The following is a 20,569-nucleotide window of genomic DNA, read 5'->3' on the forward strand; positions in this document are numbered from 1 at the left end:
ATATCGTATATTTGGATATGGCCAAATAAATATTTAATTGTGAGAAAGATATAATATATTTGAGTAGTTTAATTGCGTGAAATAAGTGATTTATTTGTGGTAAAGAAATGATCCAATTGCTACAAATAAATAAGGGCTTCAAATATATGTATAGTATCGCCAAATTTTAGGTTATTTGTCACAAATTTAATATCTTTACCACAAATATATCAATTACTTACCACAAATAAATTATATATTTCCGTCAAATTATAAAATTATTTGAATCAACTGTCATATTTTGTTGTACCAAATATATTTATTTGTCATTAAGAAATATTCAAAAAGAAGCCACAAATAAATTGATTTATTTGGGACAAATAATTCTTTTTTTCAGTGTATTTATCATGTATTTTTACATATACACTTATCCAAAAAATTAAAGGAACAAGAAAATTTTATAAATTTTTTAGTGATTTTTGGAAGGCTGTAGTTTTGTGAAAAATCATCGCATCGAAAAAATAAAAAAAGCAAATTGAAACTTGAAATCTCTAGTTTGAAGATCTTCCAGCAAAATATTTTTTTGAGCCACGGTTTTTGCGGAATCATAAGAAAAAAGTCGAGACAAAATTTTTCTAAATTTTTTAGTTTTGTTTTTTAGGTCTACGGGGCCGGGAAAAATTTTTTCAAAAAAACGAATTCATGGCTCGTTTAGGAAATTTATTCAGCTACAATTTGCTTTTTTTTGTTTCTCTGTACGACAATTTGCTGCTGAGATATCAGCCTTTAAATGAAAAAGGAGCCTTTTGTCTTTGATTATTGATATCTCAGCAAGTAATGGTCACACAGTAATTTAAAGGGCAGTTTAATAAACTTGAATAAATTCCCTACAAGCTACATTTTCGATTTTTTCAAAAAAAAATTTTTTTTCATCCTTGATATCCATTTGAAAAACCCACAAAAAATGACCATTTTCTGGTTTTTTAGTCAACTCATCGCTACTCTGCAAATATTGATAAAAAAAATAATGTTGCCAGGTAATTTCACAGCTTAATGTACCCCCAAAAACCCTGGAAATTTTCAGATTGATCCATTGAACCGTTTGTCCGGTCCGATTGCTCAAAGTTTTGCAAAACAATTAAAGGAACAAGTTTTGTTCCTTAAATTGTGTAATCATTACCAAAATGAAAAAATTAATTTTTTTCGGATTTTCTATCATTTTTGCGTTAGTTATTCAGTAAATGTAAGGTCAAGAGGAAAAAAAAAATTTTTTTTCCGAAAAACGAAAAAAAAAAAAGGAGGCGAAAAAAAATTTCGATCGTAAAGCACTCCCTAATGCTTCGCATTATGAGTCGTGCAAAAATAACCCCCCGAATGAAACGTAAAAAAAAAAAAATGTAAAAAAATTCTTGTTTGGTCTCGTTTTTTGGAAATTTTTTTTTTTTCCTCTTGACCTTACATTTACTGAATAACTAACGCAAAAATGATAGAAAATCCGAAAAAAATTAATTTTTTCATTTTGGTAATGATTACACAGATTAAGGAACAAAACTTGTTCCTTTAATTGTTTTGCAAAACTTTGAGCAATCGGACCGGACAAACGGTTCAATGGATCAATCTGAAAATTTCCAGGGTTTTTGGGGGTACATTAAGCTGTAAAATTACCTGGCAACATTATTTTTTTTATCAATATTTGCAGAGTAGCGATGAGTTGACTAAAAAACCAGAAAATGGTCATTTTTTGTGGGTTTTTCAAATGGATATCAAGGATGAAAAAAAATTTTTTTTTGAAAAAATCGAAAATGTAGCTTGTAGGGAATTTATTCAAGTTTATTAAACTGCCCTTTAAATTACTGTGTGACCATTACTTGCTGAGATATCAATAATCAAAGACAAAAGGCTCCTTTTTTATTTAAAGGCTGATATCTCAGCAGCAAATTGTCGTACAGAGAAACAAAAAAAAGCAAATTGTAGCTGAATAAATTTCCTAAACGAACCATGAATTCGTTTTTTTGAAAAAATTTTTCCCGGCCCCGTAGACCTAAAAAACAAAACCAAAAAATTTAGAAAAATTTTGTCTCGACTTTTTTCTTATGATTCCGCAAAAACCGTGGCTCAAAAAAATATTTTGCTGGAAGATCTTCAAACTAGAGATTTCAAGGTTCAATTTGCTTTTTTCATTTTTTCGATGCGATCAATTTTCACGAAAATACAGCCTTCCAAAAATCACTAAAAAATTTATAAAATTTTCTTGTTCCTTTAATTTTTTGGATAAGTGTATATACATAAATGAAGAAATTCAAAATATTAAGTCAAAAAACATGATTAGCTTACGGTAACAAATCAATTTGCTATAATAACAAATGAAATTGTGTCGTAATTAAGAAGCCTATTTGTTATGAGTACAAATGATATCAATATCATCGTATTTCAAAGCAAGCATTTGTTACTCTAAGTAATCTTAGCTTGTGGGGACAAAAATTTTGTCAGTGCTACAAATTCATTTTGTTATTTTAACAAATCACTTTTTTTACTGCAACACAACAGTTTTGCTGCAGTTGCAAACCATTGCTAGGCGCCACAAACGATTTGCTAGCGTTACAAAAACGTCGTAGTCATAACGAATGCTTCGTTATCCGTATATTAAGGCAGAAATTTGTTACTGTAAGTTATCTCATCTTGCGGTAACAAAAAATTTTTTTGGCGAGCCAGCGAGCCAGCCCCAAAACTTCCCACTGTTATCAAGCTCCTCGAGCTCGAAAACGATATTGTGAATAGAAGTGACCGAGGCAAGAAGGCCCCCCTAAGCCGGTTATTACTTTTTGTGGCTTTCAACCATCAAATCAGTTTACTTTTGTCCTGTGTCCTATTTCGAACAATTTTATTGACATTTTGCCGAAATTCAGAAAAAAACAAATTTTTTACTCTGGGGCATGAAGGCCCCCTCCAAAAAATGATAAAATATTTATTTATTTTTTTTTTTAATCGTTTTCGACGTTAAGAATGTATTTCTTTCTCTTACACTGAGAAAATAAATTATTAAATATTCATAAAATTTATCAATATTTGATAAACGGCTTACTGAGATTGTTCCCAAGTAACCCTGATTAAAAAAGTGAATTGAAAAGTATTGAAAATTATCTCAATTCTTTTCAATCCCTCGGCGGTTTTGGAAAGTATTGAATGGAATAGAAATTTCGATCGTTTGAATACTTTCCAATTCCAAAGTGGAATTCGAAAGTATTGAAAAGAATTCAATCTTTCATCATTTCAATTTTGGTATTGAGAAGGATTCGGAAAGATTCAAAAATTTCAATTCATTTCAATCTTTTTCAATCCCACTCATGACCCGAAATGTGAAATTATTTAGGTATTGAGAAGGATTCAGAAAGATTCAAAAATTTCAATTCATTTCAATTTTTTTCAATCCCACACTTGATCGAAATATCGGACTATTTAGGTATTGAGAAGGATTCAGAAAGATTCAAAAATTTCAATTCATTTCAATCTTTTTCAATTCCACACATGACCCGAAATGTCGGATTATTTAGGTATTGAGAAGGATTCAGAAAGATTCAAAAATTTCAATTCATTTCAATTTTTTTCAATCCCACACTTGATCCGAAATGTCGGATTATTTAGGTATTGAGAAGGATTCAGAAAGATTAAAAATATCAATTCATTTGAATCTTTTTCAATTCCTCGGAAGTTCAGAAATTCTTTTATTATTTTGGGATTGAAAAGTATTCATTTTATGTTGAGACAAATCGCTTTTCGTCTTCGCGATTTTTACCAGCAGCCACCAGAATTCGCGGGTTGAACCCTGGCTTAGGCTGGCCTCTAACAAATTTTATTTTACTTGGACAGAGCAGTGGGCTGGGGTTCTTGCAAAGCAAAGACCCGCACTTATTCAAACTCGGCAACGTATGAGAAAACTTATTAACTTACCTCACGGCTTATAAAATTATAGAATATTCTTATTGATGGTCGAATTACTATTTGTAACTTAATTAATATTTATTTTATCAGACTATTCGATAAGCTTACCAGTAAAATAGGAAATAAATAGGATGAACAGATAAAAGATACAGTGAATGATTAACAAGTGCAATGATTGTTTATTGCCAATTATAATAATAAAAATTACTTACAAGAAAATGCAAGCGCTGGATACAATGTAGACAGATTCGTGGCACAGTATAAATTTTATATCGCGAGTATATCGCCGGTAACGTACAGTAATATTTGTTTAAACTAACTTTGTTTATAATAATCAGTAACTTGGACAGTAAAGTATATCGCAAGAGAATTGCTAGTAATACAACTATAACGCAAGTTAATTTCCCGATTTACAAAGTAGTTATCCGTATTAATAAGATCGCAAATAAATTGCTAGTATATGACAGTGAAACTAAATTATACGTCTTATCGCTAATTGATCCAGGATCGAAGTGAAGTTCAATCACCGTAGGGTCTTAGGGCTGAGTTTTTGGGCTCGCTCCCCACTTCCCCTCACGGTCATGCGTTGAGGTGATAACTAGTCATGTGACCATGGCACTATGACTAGCTTTAGGTGGTTTCAGACGGCAACGAGACGGGGAAAAATGGGAACCGCAAGGCTGAGGGAGAAGATGACAATTCACATTGTCTCAATGTCAAAATGAATACCTTGGGGTATAGAAAGTATTCGAAAGGATTCATTTCTCATCATTTTCAATACTTTTCAATTCACTTTTTTAATCAGGGCACTGAAAAATGTTATTACCATTTTAGATAGTTAAAATTACAATTGTTGTATTGTAGATACAATAATAAATTTCTCTCCGTGTAGATATAATAATTTTTCTTTATTTAAAATCTTCAAACATTACGTAGGTAAAAACATTTGTTTTAAAATTATTAAAAAATTATTTTTTCTAATCGATTTAAATCGTTCCTTTTAATAAGGGATGTCATTAAGCTTCATATTTTTCAATAGTCGACCACAACAAATCCACTAAAAGTAAAAGATTTTCTGAGAGTTACTGATTTTTAAAAAAGTCTCATTGAATCTCGTAAATCTAGCGTTTTCGAAAAATAGATTTTATGAGAAATTTATGTCATTATGATATATACCAAGTTCTCATCGGATCTCATAGGATGACAATTTCAACATGAAGAAATAAAATTTATTATAATTCTTTCAAATTTGTTTAGTAGAAATAATATAGTTAATAATCATGTAGGAACTTTTTATTTACTTGAACATTTGAATAGTAATTTAAGAGAAATTTCTTGTTAGATAAGTCTCTTAGAAACTCATAAATCAAGTAACCACATAAATATATTTTTATGAGAAATTGATGTGTATTTGGCACTGAAATTACTCATTAAATCTTTTAAAATTTTTGCATTCATTACTCTGCGGAAATGTCTTATAAAATCTTTTAAATACTCTAAAATTTTTTAAGAGAATTCAACTTTAGATAAAGTCCCATTCAAACTCATAAAACTCGTAGGTGTTTTCACATAAATAGAATTGATGAGATTTTGAAAGACTTTTACGTATCAGGATATTCTGTACCCGGGTCGAAAAATTTGATCTGATTTTAGTCTAACTGGACTGTTTTTGGACTACTTGGTCTGTTATTGAACTTCGATAAAAATTTCAATTTGTTTTTGATCTACCCGGACTGAAAAATTTGACCTGATTTCAGTCTGATTGGACTATTTGATCTGATTTTGATCTTTTATGAAAATTTTAAGCTGTTTTCGACCTGCTACTTTGAAAAACAAACGCGTTACGAGCAGACTAAATTAGATTAATTCGTGAACTTTAAAAAATTTTAGTTCTGAAAATTTACAAGGACAAAACTAGATTAAATCATGGACTTATAAAATTTTTATTTATGGGTGATATTCATGCAAAAATATTAAGTTGCAGAATTGATTATGTTTTATTTACTATTTATTTACTATCTTTTGTTTAAAAATGTCGGCAGTTAATGAAAATTTGACAGCTTAATTTTCTTAGTTGTCTTCATTGAATATTTATATCATTGAATAAAAGTGATAAAACAACTCTTAAAATGTCAAGAATTTTCTCTTATTTACTGGATAAAATTGAAGATATTTTGGCATAAGAAAACATCAAAATTCTTGTGCTACGGAGAAAAATGTTGGCTCGAAATCTACCAATCTTTATTATGCTGTCGACCAAACTTGAAACAGAAAGTAAAGTATCCAAAAAATTACTATACTCTTATAAAAAATTATTATGCTGCATCAAAATTATTATAATGTATGGAAGTAATTGATATTGAAGCTCATCGATAAGTTTTTCGGGCGTAATAAGTAATGTGATACAGTATAATCATTTTTTGTAAGAGCACGATAATTTTTTGGATGCTTTACTCCCTGTTTCGAGTTTAGTCGACAGCATTGTAAAAATTGATAGGTTTCGAGCCAACATTTTCTCTCTGTGACATCTTATTATGGAAGCGCATTAGCATGTTTTAAATACCAAGAAAATTAAAATAAATTAATAAATCTAGATTATTATTATTATTATTTATATTTATAAAAAGTCCTGTATTTGTCCTTAAAAACAATTGAACACAGACCAATAATTATATTAAAAAAGTCTGTTTTTAGTCTAAACGCGATTTAAAACAGACTAAATATCATACGAAAATAAGTCTGATATTAGCCTGGATAAGGAATAGTACAGACAAAAACAGATTAAATTCTTATATAAAATAAATACGATTTATAAACTTGAATTAAAGGAAAAATATTTGAATTTATCATTTGTTTTAAAACGGATCTAATTTTTTGACCCGGGTATAAACTCTCATTAAAAGTAAAGTAGTAAATACTTATAAAAACTCATAATGAAATTTTCTATATTCAATCTTATAGAAATTTCTGACGATTTAACTTAAAGTATCTCATAACATAAAAATTCTCATTCATTCCCATAAAAATTGTATAAGATATATCGCTTAAGATCATGAACAAAATAAAAACCCATAAATTCTCATAAAGAGTTTTAGGAGCAAATTTTTCGTTTCTCATAGAAAATTTTGTAGCTCATAGTCTCATAGAAAAATATGTTTTTTTTATGAGAATCTATGAGTTTGTTTCAACAGGGTAGTATTGGGTCAATTGTTTTTTACTGTGCATTTTTAGAAGTTTGAAAATAGTTTAAAAAAAGTTCGTCATTGTGTCAAGTTTTGAAGTTTAGAATAGTCAACACTTTTTTGACCTTTTTTCAATAATTTTTTTTTATACGGCAGATTGTAAATAACATTATAATATATTTACTGAACTGGCCACCTTAGATCCAAAATCTTGAATACTTCGGATCCACGAGTTTCCAATTAATGACATTTTATCGTCACTTCTTTCGGATATTTTATTTTAAAATTCTATATATATCCGTTTCTATAAAATAGAACCTGTGTTTTTTTGTCGACCGATAGGCTGAGCCACTGAAAGAGCGGCTCTCTTTAGTTGCTACCGGCAGTCGGCAGTTAAAAGAATAAATTCTCAGTAATATAACATTCATATATATAACATATGACTATAGTAGCACGTGTCATGTGTTTTCTGAATTTCACGATAAATACAAACAAAACGGCTTTTATTCCTTTAGTCTTTTCAATAATTTAGTATTATATAGTATACTTAAATACATGTAATATGAGACAAAGAATTGTATCAAGACTGAACAATAAATGAAATAGAATCATAATTAAATAAGCAAAAAAATAATAACATTTATACTTAAATTATGAAAAATTTCTGAAATTAACAACAAAAAAATTGTCTTCTGCTGTGAAAATGTCATCATCAAATGAATTGAATTTTGAAAATCTAGATAAAAATCGTAAGTACAACTTTTAATAACAAAACCTATAAATTTACCATATTTATATTATAAAATAATTTTTATAGTTTTACATAAATGTAAAGATGTGGAAATCAACGAAAGTGAACCACCAAAAAAAAAATCACGCAGTCAATTGAATTCAGAAATTCTAAAAGACTGCAAGCAACTTGAAGATCCACCATTAACAGAGTCAGATAAATTATTGACAGCTAATCGATTGACATATGATTTTTATAATACTCCATGTGAACAATTGGCACAGCAATTATTAGGTAAACATTTATAATTATATTCCCTAGGGTGATCCAAAAAATAACAAATTTTTTTTTTTTTCTTCCAAACAGGTTCAAAAGTTTCATTTAGATAAAAAAAGACGCCTGTGAAAATTAGAACTCTTAATATTAACATTAAGAGGTTCCTCATCGCACTTTTCTATTTCCCATAAGAATAATATGGGAAAAATTTTTTTTACGTCTTCTGATTTTTATAAGTAGCTAACGATGCGTCATAGGAATAATTGGCAGGCATATTTTTGTAGGGAATTGAATGCTCTACAAAAAAAGATTCTTATCATTTTTCGAGGAATCTATTTGTTCAAAAGTTATTTGAGGTTGAAGTCGAATTCATATTAAATTTTGAGATTTTCTACTTTTCCGGCGAAACTATCGGACTTATTACAAAATATCATCAGACCTTGTTTGTAGACAATTTTATTCCCTAAAAGTTATTTCTAATAAAGTTTTTTCGAATTCCGCATTGTTTTCTAGTTATTTTTATTTTAATGTCAAGCTCTTAAAATCGATCAGAAGACTATTTTTTTATGAGCATGACATTAAAATAAAAATAACTAGAAAACAATGCGGAATTCGAAAAAACTTTATTAGAAATAACTTTTAGGGAATAAAATTGTCTACAAAAAAAGTCTGATGATATTTTATAATAAGTCTGATAGTTTCGCCGGAAAAGTAGAAAATCTCAAAATTTAATATGAATTCGACTTCAACCTCAAATAACTTTTGAACAAATAGATTCCTCGAAAAATGATAATAATCTTTTTTTGTAGAGCATTCAATTCCCTACAAAAATATGCCTGCCAATTATTCCTATGACGCATCCTTAGCTACTTATAAAAATCAGAAGACGTAAAAAAAATTTTTCCCATGTTATTCTTATGGGAAATAGACAAGTGCGATGAGGAACCTCTTAATGTTAATATTAAGAGCTCTAATTTTTACAGGCGTCTTTTTTTATCTAAATGAAACTTTTAAACCTGTTTGGAAGAAAAAAAAAAAGTTTGTTATTTTTTGGATCACCCTAATATTCCCATATAACAATTTATATCACAAGTTGCTGGTCAAGGTACTGATTACAAGAATCTTTTGATAGATACTACATGAATTTGCCCAAAACGACGTACACAAGACAATTTTGTTGTAGTCTTGTCCTATTTTTATGAAAGTATCTGTTGAAACACCCCTAGGTGTGTACGTCTTTATATACCTTAGGGTGGCCCAAAAAAACCGACTATTTTTTTTTTCGAGTCTCTTATGAAAATTTGTTGATTCAAGATGTTTTAAGAAGCCTCTCCAAAAATCAGCTCGATAAAAAATTTTCAAGAGGTCGCTCACGAATTTTGAAAATATCAAAAATGATCGAAATTCGGATTTTTTTGTTCTAAATTTCTTCTTTCTCGTGGCAGCTATAGTTTATATTTATGAAATCATGACTACGCTGAAAATTTCAGCCCAAAATTAAAATATTGAAACGTCGCTCAAGAATTTGGAATGTTTTCGAATACTGTCTCTTGGATGTTTTCGAGCGACCCTTGAATATTAATAATAAAGCTTCTCAATTTTTTCACCATCAATTTGTATCATAATGAATAAAAACAGTGTTGCCAGGTTGGGGGATTTTTCCCTAAATTTAGTGGATTTTAGACGGCTTGGTGGGAAATCTAGGGGAAACATTTTTTTAGGGGATTTGATCAGGGGATTACAAACTTCTTTAAATATAAATTGAAAAAAATGAACGAAGGACGATTTCAGTTCAGAACAGAAATTTTTAAAATTTTTTTAATAAATTATCAATGAGAATTACAAACATGCTTCATTATAGATAAAAAAACATATTTTCTTAAAAAAAAAAGGAAAATGGCAAATAATCGTTGTCCACATGTTAAACAGCGTCCTCGTTTAAATTAAATAATTTATTAGAGTTTTAAACAATAATTGAAAAATTTTAAAAGATTTTAACTATTAAATAATTTATAAAATATAATATAACTTATTATTTATACTAAGTTTCGTATAAAAATATGTTTTTCATACTGTATTATCACCTGTACTAAAAATGGTTTATTTTTTTCGGAAAAAAATTTTGAACTAATAAAACAATAAGACTTTAATGTATTTTTAATCATAATTAAACACATTTTATACTAAACACAATATATAGTACATTGATTCTTCAACAAGCTTTACAATATTAATTATAAGATCTTTGATTTAATGATATTAAAGTCAGCAGACATTTTATAAATTTTTTAAGTTTCTAAGAGATAAATTTTTATAAAAAAAAATTATCCCAAAAAGTTCTTCAAGTTTTTTTAATTTTTTCACGTGCAAATTTTTAAATTATATTTATATAATTTATTTATTAAAAAAAACTAATTCGAAAAGTCATCAGACGTCTGATAATTTCAGTCTTTTAATTTAGGGGATTTTATTTCAATCTAGGGGATTTTACGCGGGCGTTTAGGGGAAAGTAGATGAGTTCATCTGGTAACACTGAATAAAAATACAACCCGAGAAATAGAAATAATAAATTATTTACATACTTTTTTATTTTTTAATTCAATTTTTAGGTTTTTTTGCTTATTCAAAACTTACCCAATTTTATTGTTTAAGACTGTATATTTTCGGTCATGCAAAAGTTATATTTAAGTGAAATGACAATAATTGAGTTATAAAAAAATACAAAAACTAATTCAAAGTATTAGTTACATATTATCAGTTAATATTCAAAATTCTTGAGCGCCGTTAAAATATTTGAATTATGGGCTGAAATTTTCAGCGTAGTCATGATTTTATAAATATAAACTATAGCTGCCACGAGAAAGAAGAAATTTAGAACAAAAAAATCCGAATTTCGATCATTTTTGATATTTTCAAAATTCGTGAGCGACCTCTTGAAAATTTTTTATCGAGCTGATTTTTGGAGGGGCTCCTTAAAACGTCTTGAACCAACAAATTTTCATAAGAGACTCGAAAAAAAAAATTGTCGGTTTTTTTGGGCCACCCTAATATACCTATCAATCTGTCATAAGATATTAATTCAAGATTCTAAGACAAGATTGTTGCAGGACTTGTACATTAGGGTGAGCCAAAAAAACCAACCTATCGAATTTACGTCTTAAAAAGGACCCATATATCGAGAAAAAAATTCTCCCATTGGGCAAAATTTTTAGCTCAATTTTAAAAGGTGTCAGTAGCCATTTTAAATTTCCCATTTAAATAACATGCAAAAAAATTATTTTTGATTTAAAATATTATAACTTTTGAACTGTGTGAGATAAAAATTCGGCTCTAGAATATTCTTATATGGCATTAAATTTATTTAAAAAAAGTCCTGGGAGTCGAATTTGTAAACTTGATATTTCGTATACTAACAGGCTATCAAAGTCTAGAGTAAACAGAATCATACAAATTTAAGGCTTTATTTGGATTTTCCAAATACTTTTCTTTTATTGTGATCGATAACAAAATATTATTTGTAACAACGTGGATATTGTTGGTGATTTCATTGCACTACATGTAGAACAAATTTTCTCGTAGTATTGACGTTTTTAATAATGAAGCCTTAAATTTGTTTGATACGTATTTTTAGGGTGACTACTTTGTTCGAGTTTGAAAATGAGCTCAATCGGTCGATTAGTTTAGAAGTTATAGCATTTCTAAATTCTCAAAATGTCCAAAATTCATATTTTTACTTATTCTTTCTTCAATATCTTTTGAGTGTGATAACTTATCGACTTTATATCAAATTCATCTGAAAGCTCTTCAAATAAGCTTTAATTTTCATGCCTATATATGTGCCTAGACCAATAAAATTACTTATTTTACCATTCATTTAATGAAATTTTGCTATTGCATTAGTTCTCCTACTTCTTAGTAAATTTTTTTAAGTAAATTTTAGTACTAATTTCAAGTATGACACTCTGATACATTACAATCAAATTTCAATCTTAAATTATTTTATTAGTGGATTTTATTGAAAGCAAATTATTGTCTTTGTCCTTATGGTAGAATTTTCAAGGAATGAAACCATAATCCATCAGAATTCTTTGAATAGGATCCGATACCATTGGTCCGATAGTTTCAATATATTTATAGGTATCTTTAAAGAGCGTCAAATCAAACTATATAGTGCATTATCATAAAAAATTCTTCTGAAGTTCATTTAGTTAGTTTCATGTTTTGGCATTATACTTATAATTTTTTGATTTTTTTTGTTTTATCATCTTGAGAATTTTGAAAAAAATATCAAAAAAAATTTTATTTCGTTATTACCTTTTATTTGAAAGGTGAAAAAAATTATATAATGAGAAATATACTTCCATTTCGGCTGCCGAATGGCCTTTTTTTTTTTTAATTGTACAAGACTTGCAATTAAAAACTTTGTACGTGTCTGTAGTAAGATCCATAGTTATGTAAAGATGTAGACAACTAGTGTATTTGTCTCCAGGTTTGGGTGATTACTGCTATGAATTGTTATATGAGTTATTATACGTTATTATACTAATCACAGTAAATAATTTTTATGCATGTAAATATTCCAAGGAAAAATACTTGTACGTCGATTAGAAAATGGTATAATATTGAAAGGAAGAATAGTAGAAACAGAATCTTATCTTGGAGGAATTGATAAAGCTTCTCAAACCTATCAAAATAAAGTAACGCCTCGAAATATACCGATGTATATGCCACCAGGAACAATTTACGTTTATTTCACATATGGGATGTATCACTGTTTCAATATATCAAGTCAAGGTACGTTCTTTTTTTTTTTTTTTAAATAAATTACATTTTTATTTGCTAGTCCTTGAGTATGTTTTTAAATAAATCTACTCAAATGTTTTACGATAATTTACATACTTCTAAATCGATATCTTCAAAATTATTATCTATAGTATCACAAATTAAAAAAATTATCTATTTAAAATTTAAATTTAAACTATCATACAGTTGACTAACCCATTGTAAGCCTCTGTCCCGATTTTTCTGGTACTAAAATAAATACTTATCTTTTTACATAAATAATTATTATATTATGAAAAATTATAATGATAACGGTATTCATTACAATAATAATAATAATAATAATAATAATAATAATTTTATTGATGAAGAGATCCCTTATTAAAAGAAACGATTTAAAACGATTAGAAAAAAAAATTTAAACACTTTTTAATGCTTTTGAATACTTTTGAAATGCCCTCCCTCGCGGTTTTGCGAATGCCGTAAAAATGCCGTAAATTTTCGGCATTTATACACATGCCGTAAATTTACCGTAATAATTTGGTAATAATATGGTTATATTGGCCAGTTTTTTTCCTGTACTTATACTGTAGAGTTACCAGATTATTATAGTAAAATTGCTATAAAAATGCCGAACTTTTACCAAAAAAATGCCGTAAAAAAACTATAAAAATGCCGAACTTTTACCGAAAAAATGCTATACAAATACCGCAATAATGCGATAATTTTATAATAATAAAATCGTATTTTTTCGGTAATCATACCGTCGATATCCTGCGATTTTGCCAGATTTATCCTGATATAATGAAAAATTGTAAAAAATTTGGTTTTATTTTATATTTGCTTCTGCGGTTAAAATCATCGAAAATGTGCAAAGTGTAAAATTTTATATTTTATTCTATTAGTTCACACATTTCTTATTGAAACAAAAGAATGTAAGTGAAAATAAGAATCCGGGAAAATTGAGGTTTTCAATTTTCTTAAGTTTGTTTGTATAAATATAAATACAATTAGTATCAACTTTCGAATAAGCGATTTGGCATAATGGTTAACAGATCAGGCTTTGAATCATTAGGACTCGGGATCGAGCCCACGAGTTGGCGGGTTTTTTTTTTTTTTTTTCCATGACAGTTATTGTACCTATAACTTTATAATGTTATATATAATTAAATAATATTTTATATAATTATATATAATTTTTGTTCCGGGTAGAACGGTTTAATGCTGCAAAAATGCCGAAAATATGCTGTATAATTACGGTTTTAATGCTGTTAAAATACCGTATTTTTTCTGTTTTATTACCGTAAATATTCTGAATTTTTTTCGTAAATTTTTGGTAGTAATGCGACAAAAAAACTGGCCAAAATAACTTGAGTAATACCATATTTATGCAGTATTTATACCGTATAATTCCGGTATTATTTCGGTATTTCCAAAACCGCGAGGGTTATTTTACTTTAAAACTAATAAAGATTAATTGTTCAGGTGAAGGAGCTGCAGTTCTTTTAAGAGCTTTAGAGCCAGTCGAAGGTATTGAGGAAATGTTGTATAATCGTAAATTAAAATCGAAAAAAAAAAATTCCGAAAAAACTAGAAAAATATTAAAAGCACACGAGTTATGCAACGGTCCTTCCAAGATATGTATGGCATTTGAAATTGATAAAGATTGTTGTAAATATTCATTATGTACCTGGAAAAATATGTGGATTGAGCCTGATTACAATCCACCAGACGAAACAATTAAAATAATTAAATGTCCGAGAATTGGTATAGACAGTGCTGGGCCAGAATGGGCAAGTAAACCATTGCGTTATTATATTTACAATAATAATTCAGTGAGCAAACGGGACAAAAAAGCTGAACAAGATTTTGTCAAGGATAATTAAAAATACACGTCTGTTTAAATAAATTTAATGGATTATAAATATTTATTTACTTACAGTATTTTTGTACAAAAAAAAAAAAAAAAATAGAATGTATTATTACTTATAAATATTTATGCCCACTCAGCCATAACTCTTTCATAGTTTTCTTCTTCAATAAAAGGCTTGTCAATCGATCTGTAATTTAAAAATCATTTATTTATTTATTTTTTTTTAATTCTTTTTCGTTACTTGAAGTTGTATAAAATTATAGTTATTAAAACATACTCGATCATATAATCTCCACAGTACAAACATTCTGAAGCAACGAGATCATCTAAATCAGCTTTTACTTGATCTCTCGTTGATAAAGACACGGATCCAATGGATGTCGTGTCTTCAGGTTTTTTGGATAATGTCGTTAATTGGCGTTGGAGATCTGTCAATTTTATTTGTTGGTCAATTGTTAACAATGGCGTTAAAACAGAAATTAAACAGTCATTGTGAAACCTATGACCGCAGGGAAAAACGTAAAAAGGTCTCAATAACAATTGAACTTGACATGAATTACATGTATCTCTAACATGTACAAAAGTACATCTGCAAAAATACAAAATTATTACTTTCATTTTAACTTTTTAATCTATTAATTATAATCAGCATAACATTTTATGTACTTTAATTACCCAAAGCAACGTAATTTTTAAGTAATTAACAAATTTTTTAACATAAAATAAGATAATTTACACAGTAAAAAAAATTGTATCTGAGTTGAAAACATTTAGGATTTTTTTTTTTAAATTACTGCATGGAATGTTCTAATGTTTAAAGGATATATCGCGTTACAGATGCCATAAGATCGTATAAAAAAATTTTTTTTTTCTGAAAATTGACGTAATTATATTCTATAAGTATTAGACTGGGCCAAAAAAATCGACTATTTTTTTTTTTTAACAATACTGTAAATATTATTTGGGATGACAAAAAAAAAAAGTTTGGAAAATCCAAAAGTGCACGACTCATAATGCTTATTTGATCGTAAACATTAAAATATTCCGAAAGGGTAATGTCGCAGGCAAAATAAAAAAAATAAAAATAAATAAAATTTGAAGTACAAATGTTATTTATTTATATAAAAATGATAAAAAAAATAATTTTATTTAAAATAAAAAAAAAAAAAATAATAAATTTCAAACGTAAAAAATTCCGAAATTTTTCGCCGTACGATCTGTGAAAAATTTTACTTTTTTTTTCTATTTTTATTTTTCACTTGTTTATTTATTATTTTTATTTATTTATTTATTCGTCTAATCTCAATTTTTCATATTTTTATTTTCGAAATACCCGCGCCAAATGAATCGGTTAAAAGTATGGCGCAGGCACACTGGGTGATAGTATTAGAAAAAAAAAAAGGCCATTCGGCAGACGAAATGGAAGTAGATTTCTCATTGTTTAATTTTTTTCACTGTTCAAATGAAAGCTAATGATAAAATGAAATTTTTTTCTACATTTTCTTAAAAATTCTCGAGATGATAAAACAAAAAAAATCAAAAAATTATAAGTATAATGCCAAAAATTGATGCTAACTAAATGAGCTTCAGAAGAATTTTTGATGATAATGCACTACATGTTTTGATTTAACGTTATTTAAAGATCCGTATGCAAATATTCAAACTATCGGACCAATGGTATTCCGGACCCTATTCGAAAAATGATAGATTATGGTTTTAATGCTCGAGAATTCTACCATAAGGACAAAGGCGATAATTTGCTTTTAATAAAATCTACTGATAAAATATTATAAGATTAAAAATTGATTGTGATACATCAAAGTGTCATACTTAAAATTAGCACTAATATTTGAAATAAAAAGCCTATTAGAATATCAAACGACGAGTAGATATAGTGAATATTATCATCATAACTAATGTAAATCTTGTGATTGATATATCATATCATTTATACACTGTCGATAAAACCAAATTGTATATACCCACTGAATTGAGATGTTTAGATTTTATAAGTGTCACACTGCGATAATATGAATTTAAGTAGTTCCATGAATGTACTAAGAAGTAGGAGAACTAATGCAATAGCAAAATTTCATTGAATGAATGGTAAAATAAGTAATTTCAGTGGTCTAGGCATATATGTAGGCATGAAAATTAAAGCTTATTTGAAGAGCTTTTAGATGAATTTTATAGAGAGTCGATAAGTTATAGCATTCAAAAAATATCTAAGAAAGAATAAGTAAAAATATGAATTTTTGACATTTTGAAAATTTTGGAATGCTATAACTTCTAAACTAATTGACCGATCGAGCTCATTTTTCGAACTCGATCAAGGTAATCACCCAAAAAATACGTATACTTAGTTTTAAAGCGATCGGTTTAAAATTGTGGCAATAATCGAAGTGACAACCTGCATAAAATTAGTTTTTATAATATTTTGTAAATTTTCAAAATCATTTATCTATTAGAAAAAGTGAACAAATCAATAAGGTGCATAGTGAAAATTGAAGGCAATCGATCGAGCTTTCAGATAGGACAAACGAAAATAAACTATCTCTTTCCGTTTAGAAGTTACATCCAGTTAAAGCGGCAAACAAATTTTTTTTTGAAAATTTTACAAAATTTTAATTAACCATAACTTCTAAACTTATTGGCCGAATTGGCTCATCTTCGAACTCATCCAAGGTAATAGTCTATAGAATAAGTATACTGAGTTTCATTAAGATCGGTGTAGAATTGTGGACGCTATCGTTGGAGAACGGCGCGTTATATTATATATATATATATATATATATATAAATACATATATAAACTTTTGAACCAAATGTATTTTCTGACTCAGTTCGTCGAGCTGAGTTGAGATATAGCAAAATTTTTCGAAAATTCCGTTATGAGGACAAATACAATAGTTAGATTTCTATGAAATCTACTAAAAATTTCATTGAATGAATGGTAAAATAAGTAATTTCAGTGGTCTAGGCATATATGTAGGCATGAAAATTAAAGCTTATTTGAAGAGCTTTTAGATGAATTTTATAGAGAGTCGATAAGTTATAGCATTCAAAAAATATCTAAGAAAGAATAAGTAAAAATATGAATTTTTGACATTTTGAAAATTTTGGAATGCTATAACTTCTAAACTAATTGACCGATCGAGCTCATTTTTCGAACTCGATCAAGGTAATCACCCAAAAAATACGTATACTTAGTTTTAAAGCGATCGGTTTAAAATTGTGGCAATAATCGAAGTGACAACCTGCATAAAATTAGTTTTTATAATATTTTGTAAATTTTCAAAATCATTTATCTATTAGAAAAAGTGAACAAATCAATAAGGTGCATAGTGAAAATTGAAGGCAATCGATCGAGCTTTCAGATAGGACAAACGAAAATAAACTATCTCTTTCCGTTTAGAAGTTACATCCAGTTAAAGCGGCAAACAAATTTTTTTTTGAAAATTTTACAAAATTTTAATTAACCATAACTTCTAAACTTATTGGCCGAATTGGCTCATCTTCGAACTCATCCAAGGTAATAGTCTATAGAATAAGTATACTGAGTTTCATTAAGATCGGTGTAGAATTGTGGACGCTATCGTTGGAGAACGGCGCGTTATATTATATATATATATATATATATATATAAATACATATATAAACTTTTGAACCAAATGTATTTTCTGACTCAGTTCGTCGAGCTGAGTTGAGATATAGCAAAATTTTTCGAAAATTCCGTTATGAGGACAAATACAATAGTTAGATTTCTATGAAATCTACTAAAAATTTCATTGAATGAATGGTAAAATAAGTAATTTCAGTGGTCTAGGCATATATGTAGGCATGAAAATTAAAGCTTATTTGAAGAGCTTTTAGATGAATTTTATAGAGAGTCGATAAGTTATAGCATTCAAAAAATATCTAAGAAAGAATAAGTAAAAATATGAATTTTTGACATTTTGAAAATTTTGGAATGCTATAACTTCTAAACTAATTGACCGATCGAGCTCATTTTTCGAACTCGATCAAGGTAATCACCCAAAAAATACGTATACTTAGTTTTAAAGCGATCGGTTTAAAATTGTGGCAATAATCGAAGTGACAACCTGCATAAAATTAGTTTTTATAATATTTTGTAAATTTTCAAAATCATTTATCTATTAGAAAAAGTGAACAAATCAATAAGGTGCATAGTGAAAATTGAAGGCAATCGATCGAGCTTTCAGATAGGACAAACGAAAATAAACTATCTCTTTCCGTTTAGAAGTTACATCCAGTTAAAGCGGCAAACAAATTTTTTTTTGAAAATTTTACAAAATTTTAATTAACCATAACTTCTAAACTTATTGGCCGAATTGGCTCATCTTCGAACTCATCCAAGGTAATAGTCTATAGAATAAGTATACTGAGTTTCATTAAGATCGGTGTAGAATTGTGGACGCTATCGTTGGAGAACGGCGCGTTATATTATATATATATATATATATATATATAAATACATATATAAACTTTTGAACCAAATGTATTTTCTGACTCAGTTCGTCGAGCTGAGTTGAGATATAGCAAAATTTTTCGAAAATTCCGTTATGAGGACAAATACAATAGTTAGATTTCTATGAAATCTACTAAAAAATACCACGCATGCGCACTTGTTAAGACGAATGTCCACACATATTTTTTAGGCTAAAATTAAAGAAAATGCGATTTAATTTTTTATTAATTACAATTGCATAACACAAAGTTAGATAGCCATTTTCGAAAGCAAATCCTTCTAGGGCAAAACGAGTCATTTAAAAAAAAAATGGAGTTAAATTATGGATTCTTTTTCGAGATATTGTGTTTTCAAGCTACAAAATTTTTTTACTGCTTGACGGGAAAATATTTTAGTTTATTTTAATGATTTTCTCGTTTCTATTGCACTGAATTTGTTTTTGAAAATCGCAGAAATAATCTTTATTACATTGTCTGTAAATTGGTGCATCATGTGAGATGTTTCTGTTCACTAATAAGACGATAATAACAGAAATAGTTGTAGAAAGGAGGCGAATAAAAATTTTTGATCGTAAAGCACTCCCTAATGCTTCGCATTATGAGTCGTGCAATATTGCGAAAATTTGAGCCCTTAATTTTGATATTAAGAGGTGTATCATCGCAATTTTCGATTTTTTTTAAATGAGCGGGTTTTTGTCTCATAACTCTCAATCCATCGAGATAAACGAAATCGACTCAGATACATTTTTTGAAGGAAATTTAATGCTCTACAAAAAAGATGGAATTGAAATTTTTCGTCAGATGAACCGTTTCCTTATAATCATGCTTTGAACGTTGGTATGATTTTGAAATTTGATTGTTCAACTTTGGAATTTTGTAATTCATGTAAAAATAAGTTTCTGGGAAAAAACAATGAATATTCTTGAAGGAAATTGAATGCTCTAAAAAAAAAGTCTCTTAACAATTTTCGCTAAATTCACTCCTTTAAAAGTTATTCAAGATTATTGAAGTCGTTTTATATAACTTCAACCTTGAATAACTTTTGAAGGAGTGAATTTAGCGAAAATTGTTAAGAGACTTTTTTTGTAGAGCATTCAATTTCCTTCAAGAATATTCATTGTCTTTTCCCAGAAACTTATTTTTACATCAATTACAAAATTCTAAAGTTGAACAATCAAATTTTAAAATCATACCAATGTTCAAAGCATGATTATAAGGAAACGGTTCATCTGACGAAAAATTTCAATCACATCTTTTTTGTAGAGCATTAAATTTCCTTCAAAAAATGTATCTGAGTCGATTTCGTTTATCTCGATGGTTT

General features: G+C 28.0%; 2 protein-coding genes across 3 annotated transcripts in view; one reads left to right on the plus strand and one right to left on the minus strand.

Annotated features, from left to right (window-relative positions):
- The first annotated feature begins 7,547 nt into the window (after window positions 1-7,547).
- On the plus strand, window positions 7,548-14,774 carry LOC130666422 (DNA-3-methyladenine glycosylase-like). The gene is made up of 4 exons (XM_057467402.1): window positions 7,548-7,849; window positions 7,918-8,124; window positions 12,691-12,900; window positions 14,374-14,774. The coding sequence occupies exons 1-4, from the start codon at window positions 7,804-7,806 to the stop codon at window positions 14,772-14,774; spliced, it is 864 nt and encodes a 287-aa protein (XP_057323385.1). The 5' UTR covers window positions 7,548-7,803.
- Window positions 14,775-14,801: 27 nt separating this feature from the next.
- Window positions 14,802-20,569, minus strand: part of LOC130666421 (vacuolar protein sorting-associated protein 18 homolog) — a 40,915-nt gene continuing 35,147 nt past the window's right edge. For both annotated transcript variants that reach the window (XM_057467401.1, XM_057467400.1), the window contains 2 exons: window positions 15,039-15,350; window positions 14,802-14,948 (listed from right to left, as the gene is read on the minus strand). In XM_057467401.1, the coding sequence (XP_057323384.1) occupies window positions 14,885-14,948; window positions 15,039-15,350 (376 nt within the window). In that variant the 3' untranslated portion in view covers window positions 14,802-14,884. The remainder of the gene's footprint in view (window positions 14,949-15,038; window positions 15,351-20,569) is intronic.

The sequence above is a fragment of the Microplitis mediator genome, chromosome 4 (genome assembly GCF_029852145.1).
Source record: "Microplitis mediator isolate UGA2020A chromosome 4, iyMicMedi2.1, whole genome shotgun sequence".
NCBI classification, from domain to species: Eukaryota; Metazoa; Arthropoda; class Insecta; order Hymenoptera; family Braconidae; genus Microplitis; species Microplitis mediator.

Excerpts from the sequence above, each read along its gene's own strand:
- LOC130666422 (XM_057467402.1), top strand. The coding sequence starts at position 7,804 with ATGTCATCATCAAATGAATTGAATTTTGAAAATCTAGATAAAAATC. Across the intron at positions 8,125-12,690 it reads ATTGGCACAGCAATTATTAG|GAAAAATACTTGTACGTCGA; the intron begins GTAAACATTTAT and ends AAATATTCCAAG. Across the intron at positions 12,901-14,373 it reads TTTCAATATATCAAGTCAAG|GTGAAGGAGCTGCAGTTCTT; the intron begins GTACGTTCTTTT and ends TTAATTGTTCAG.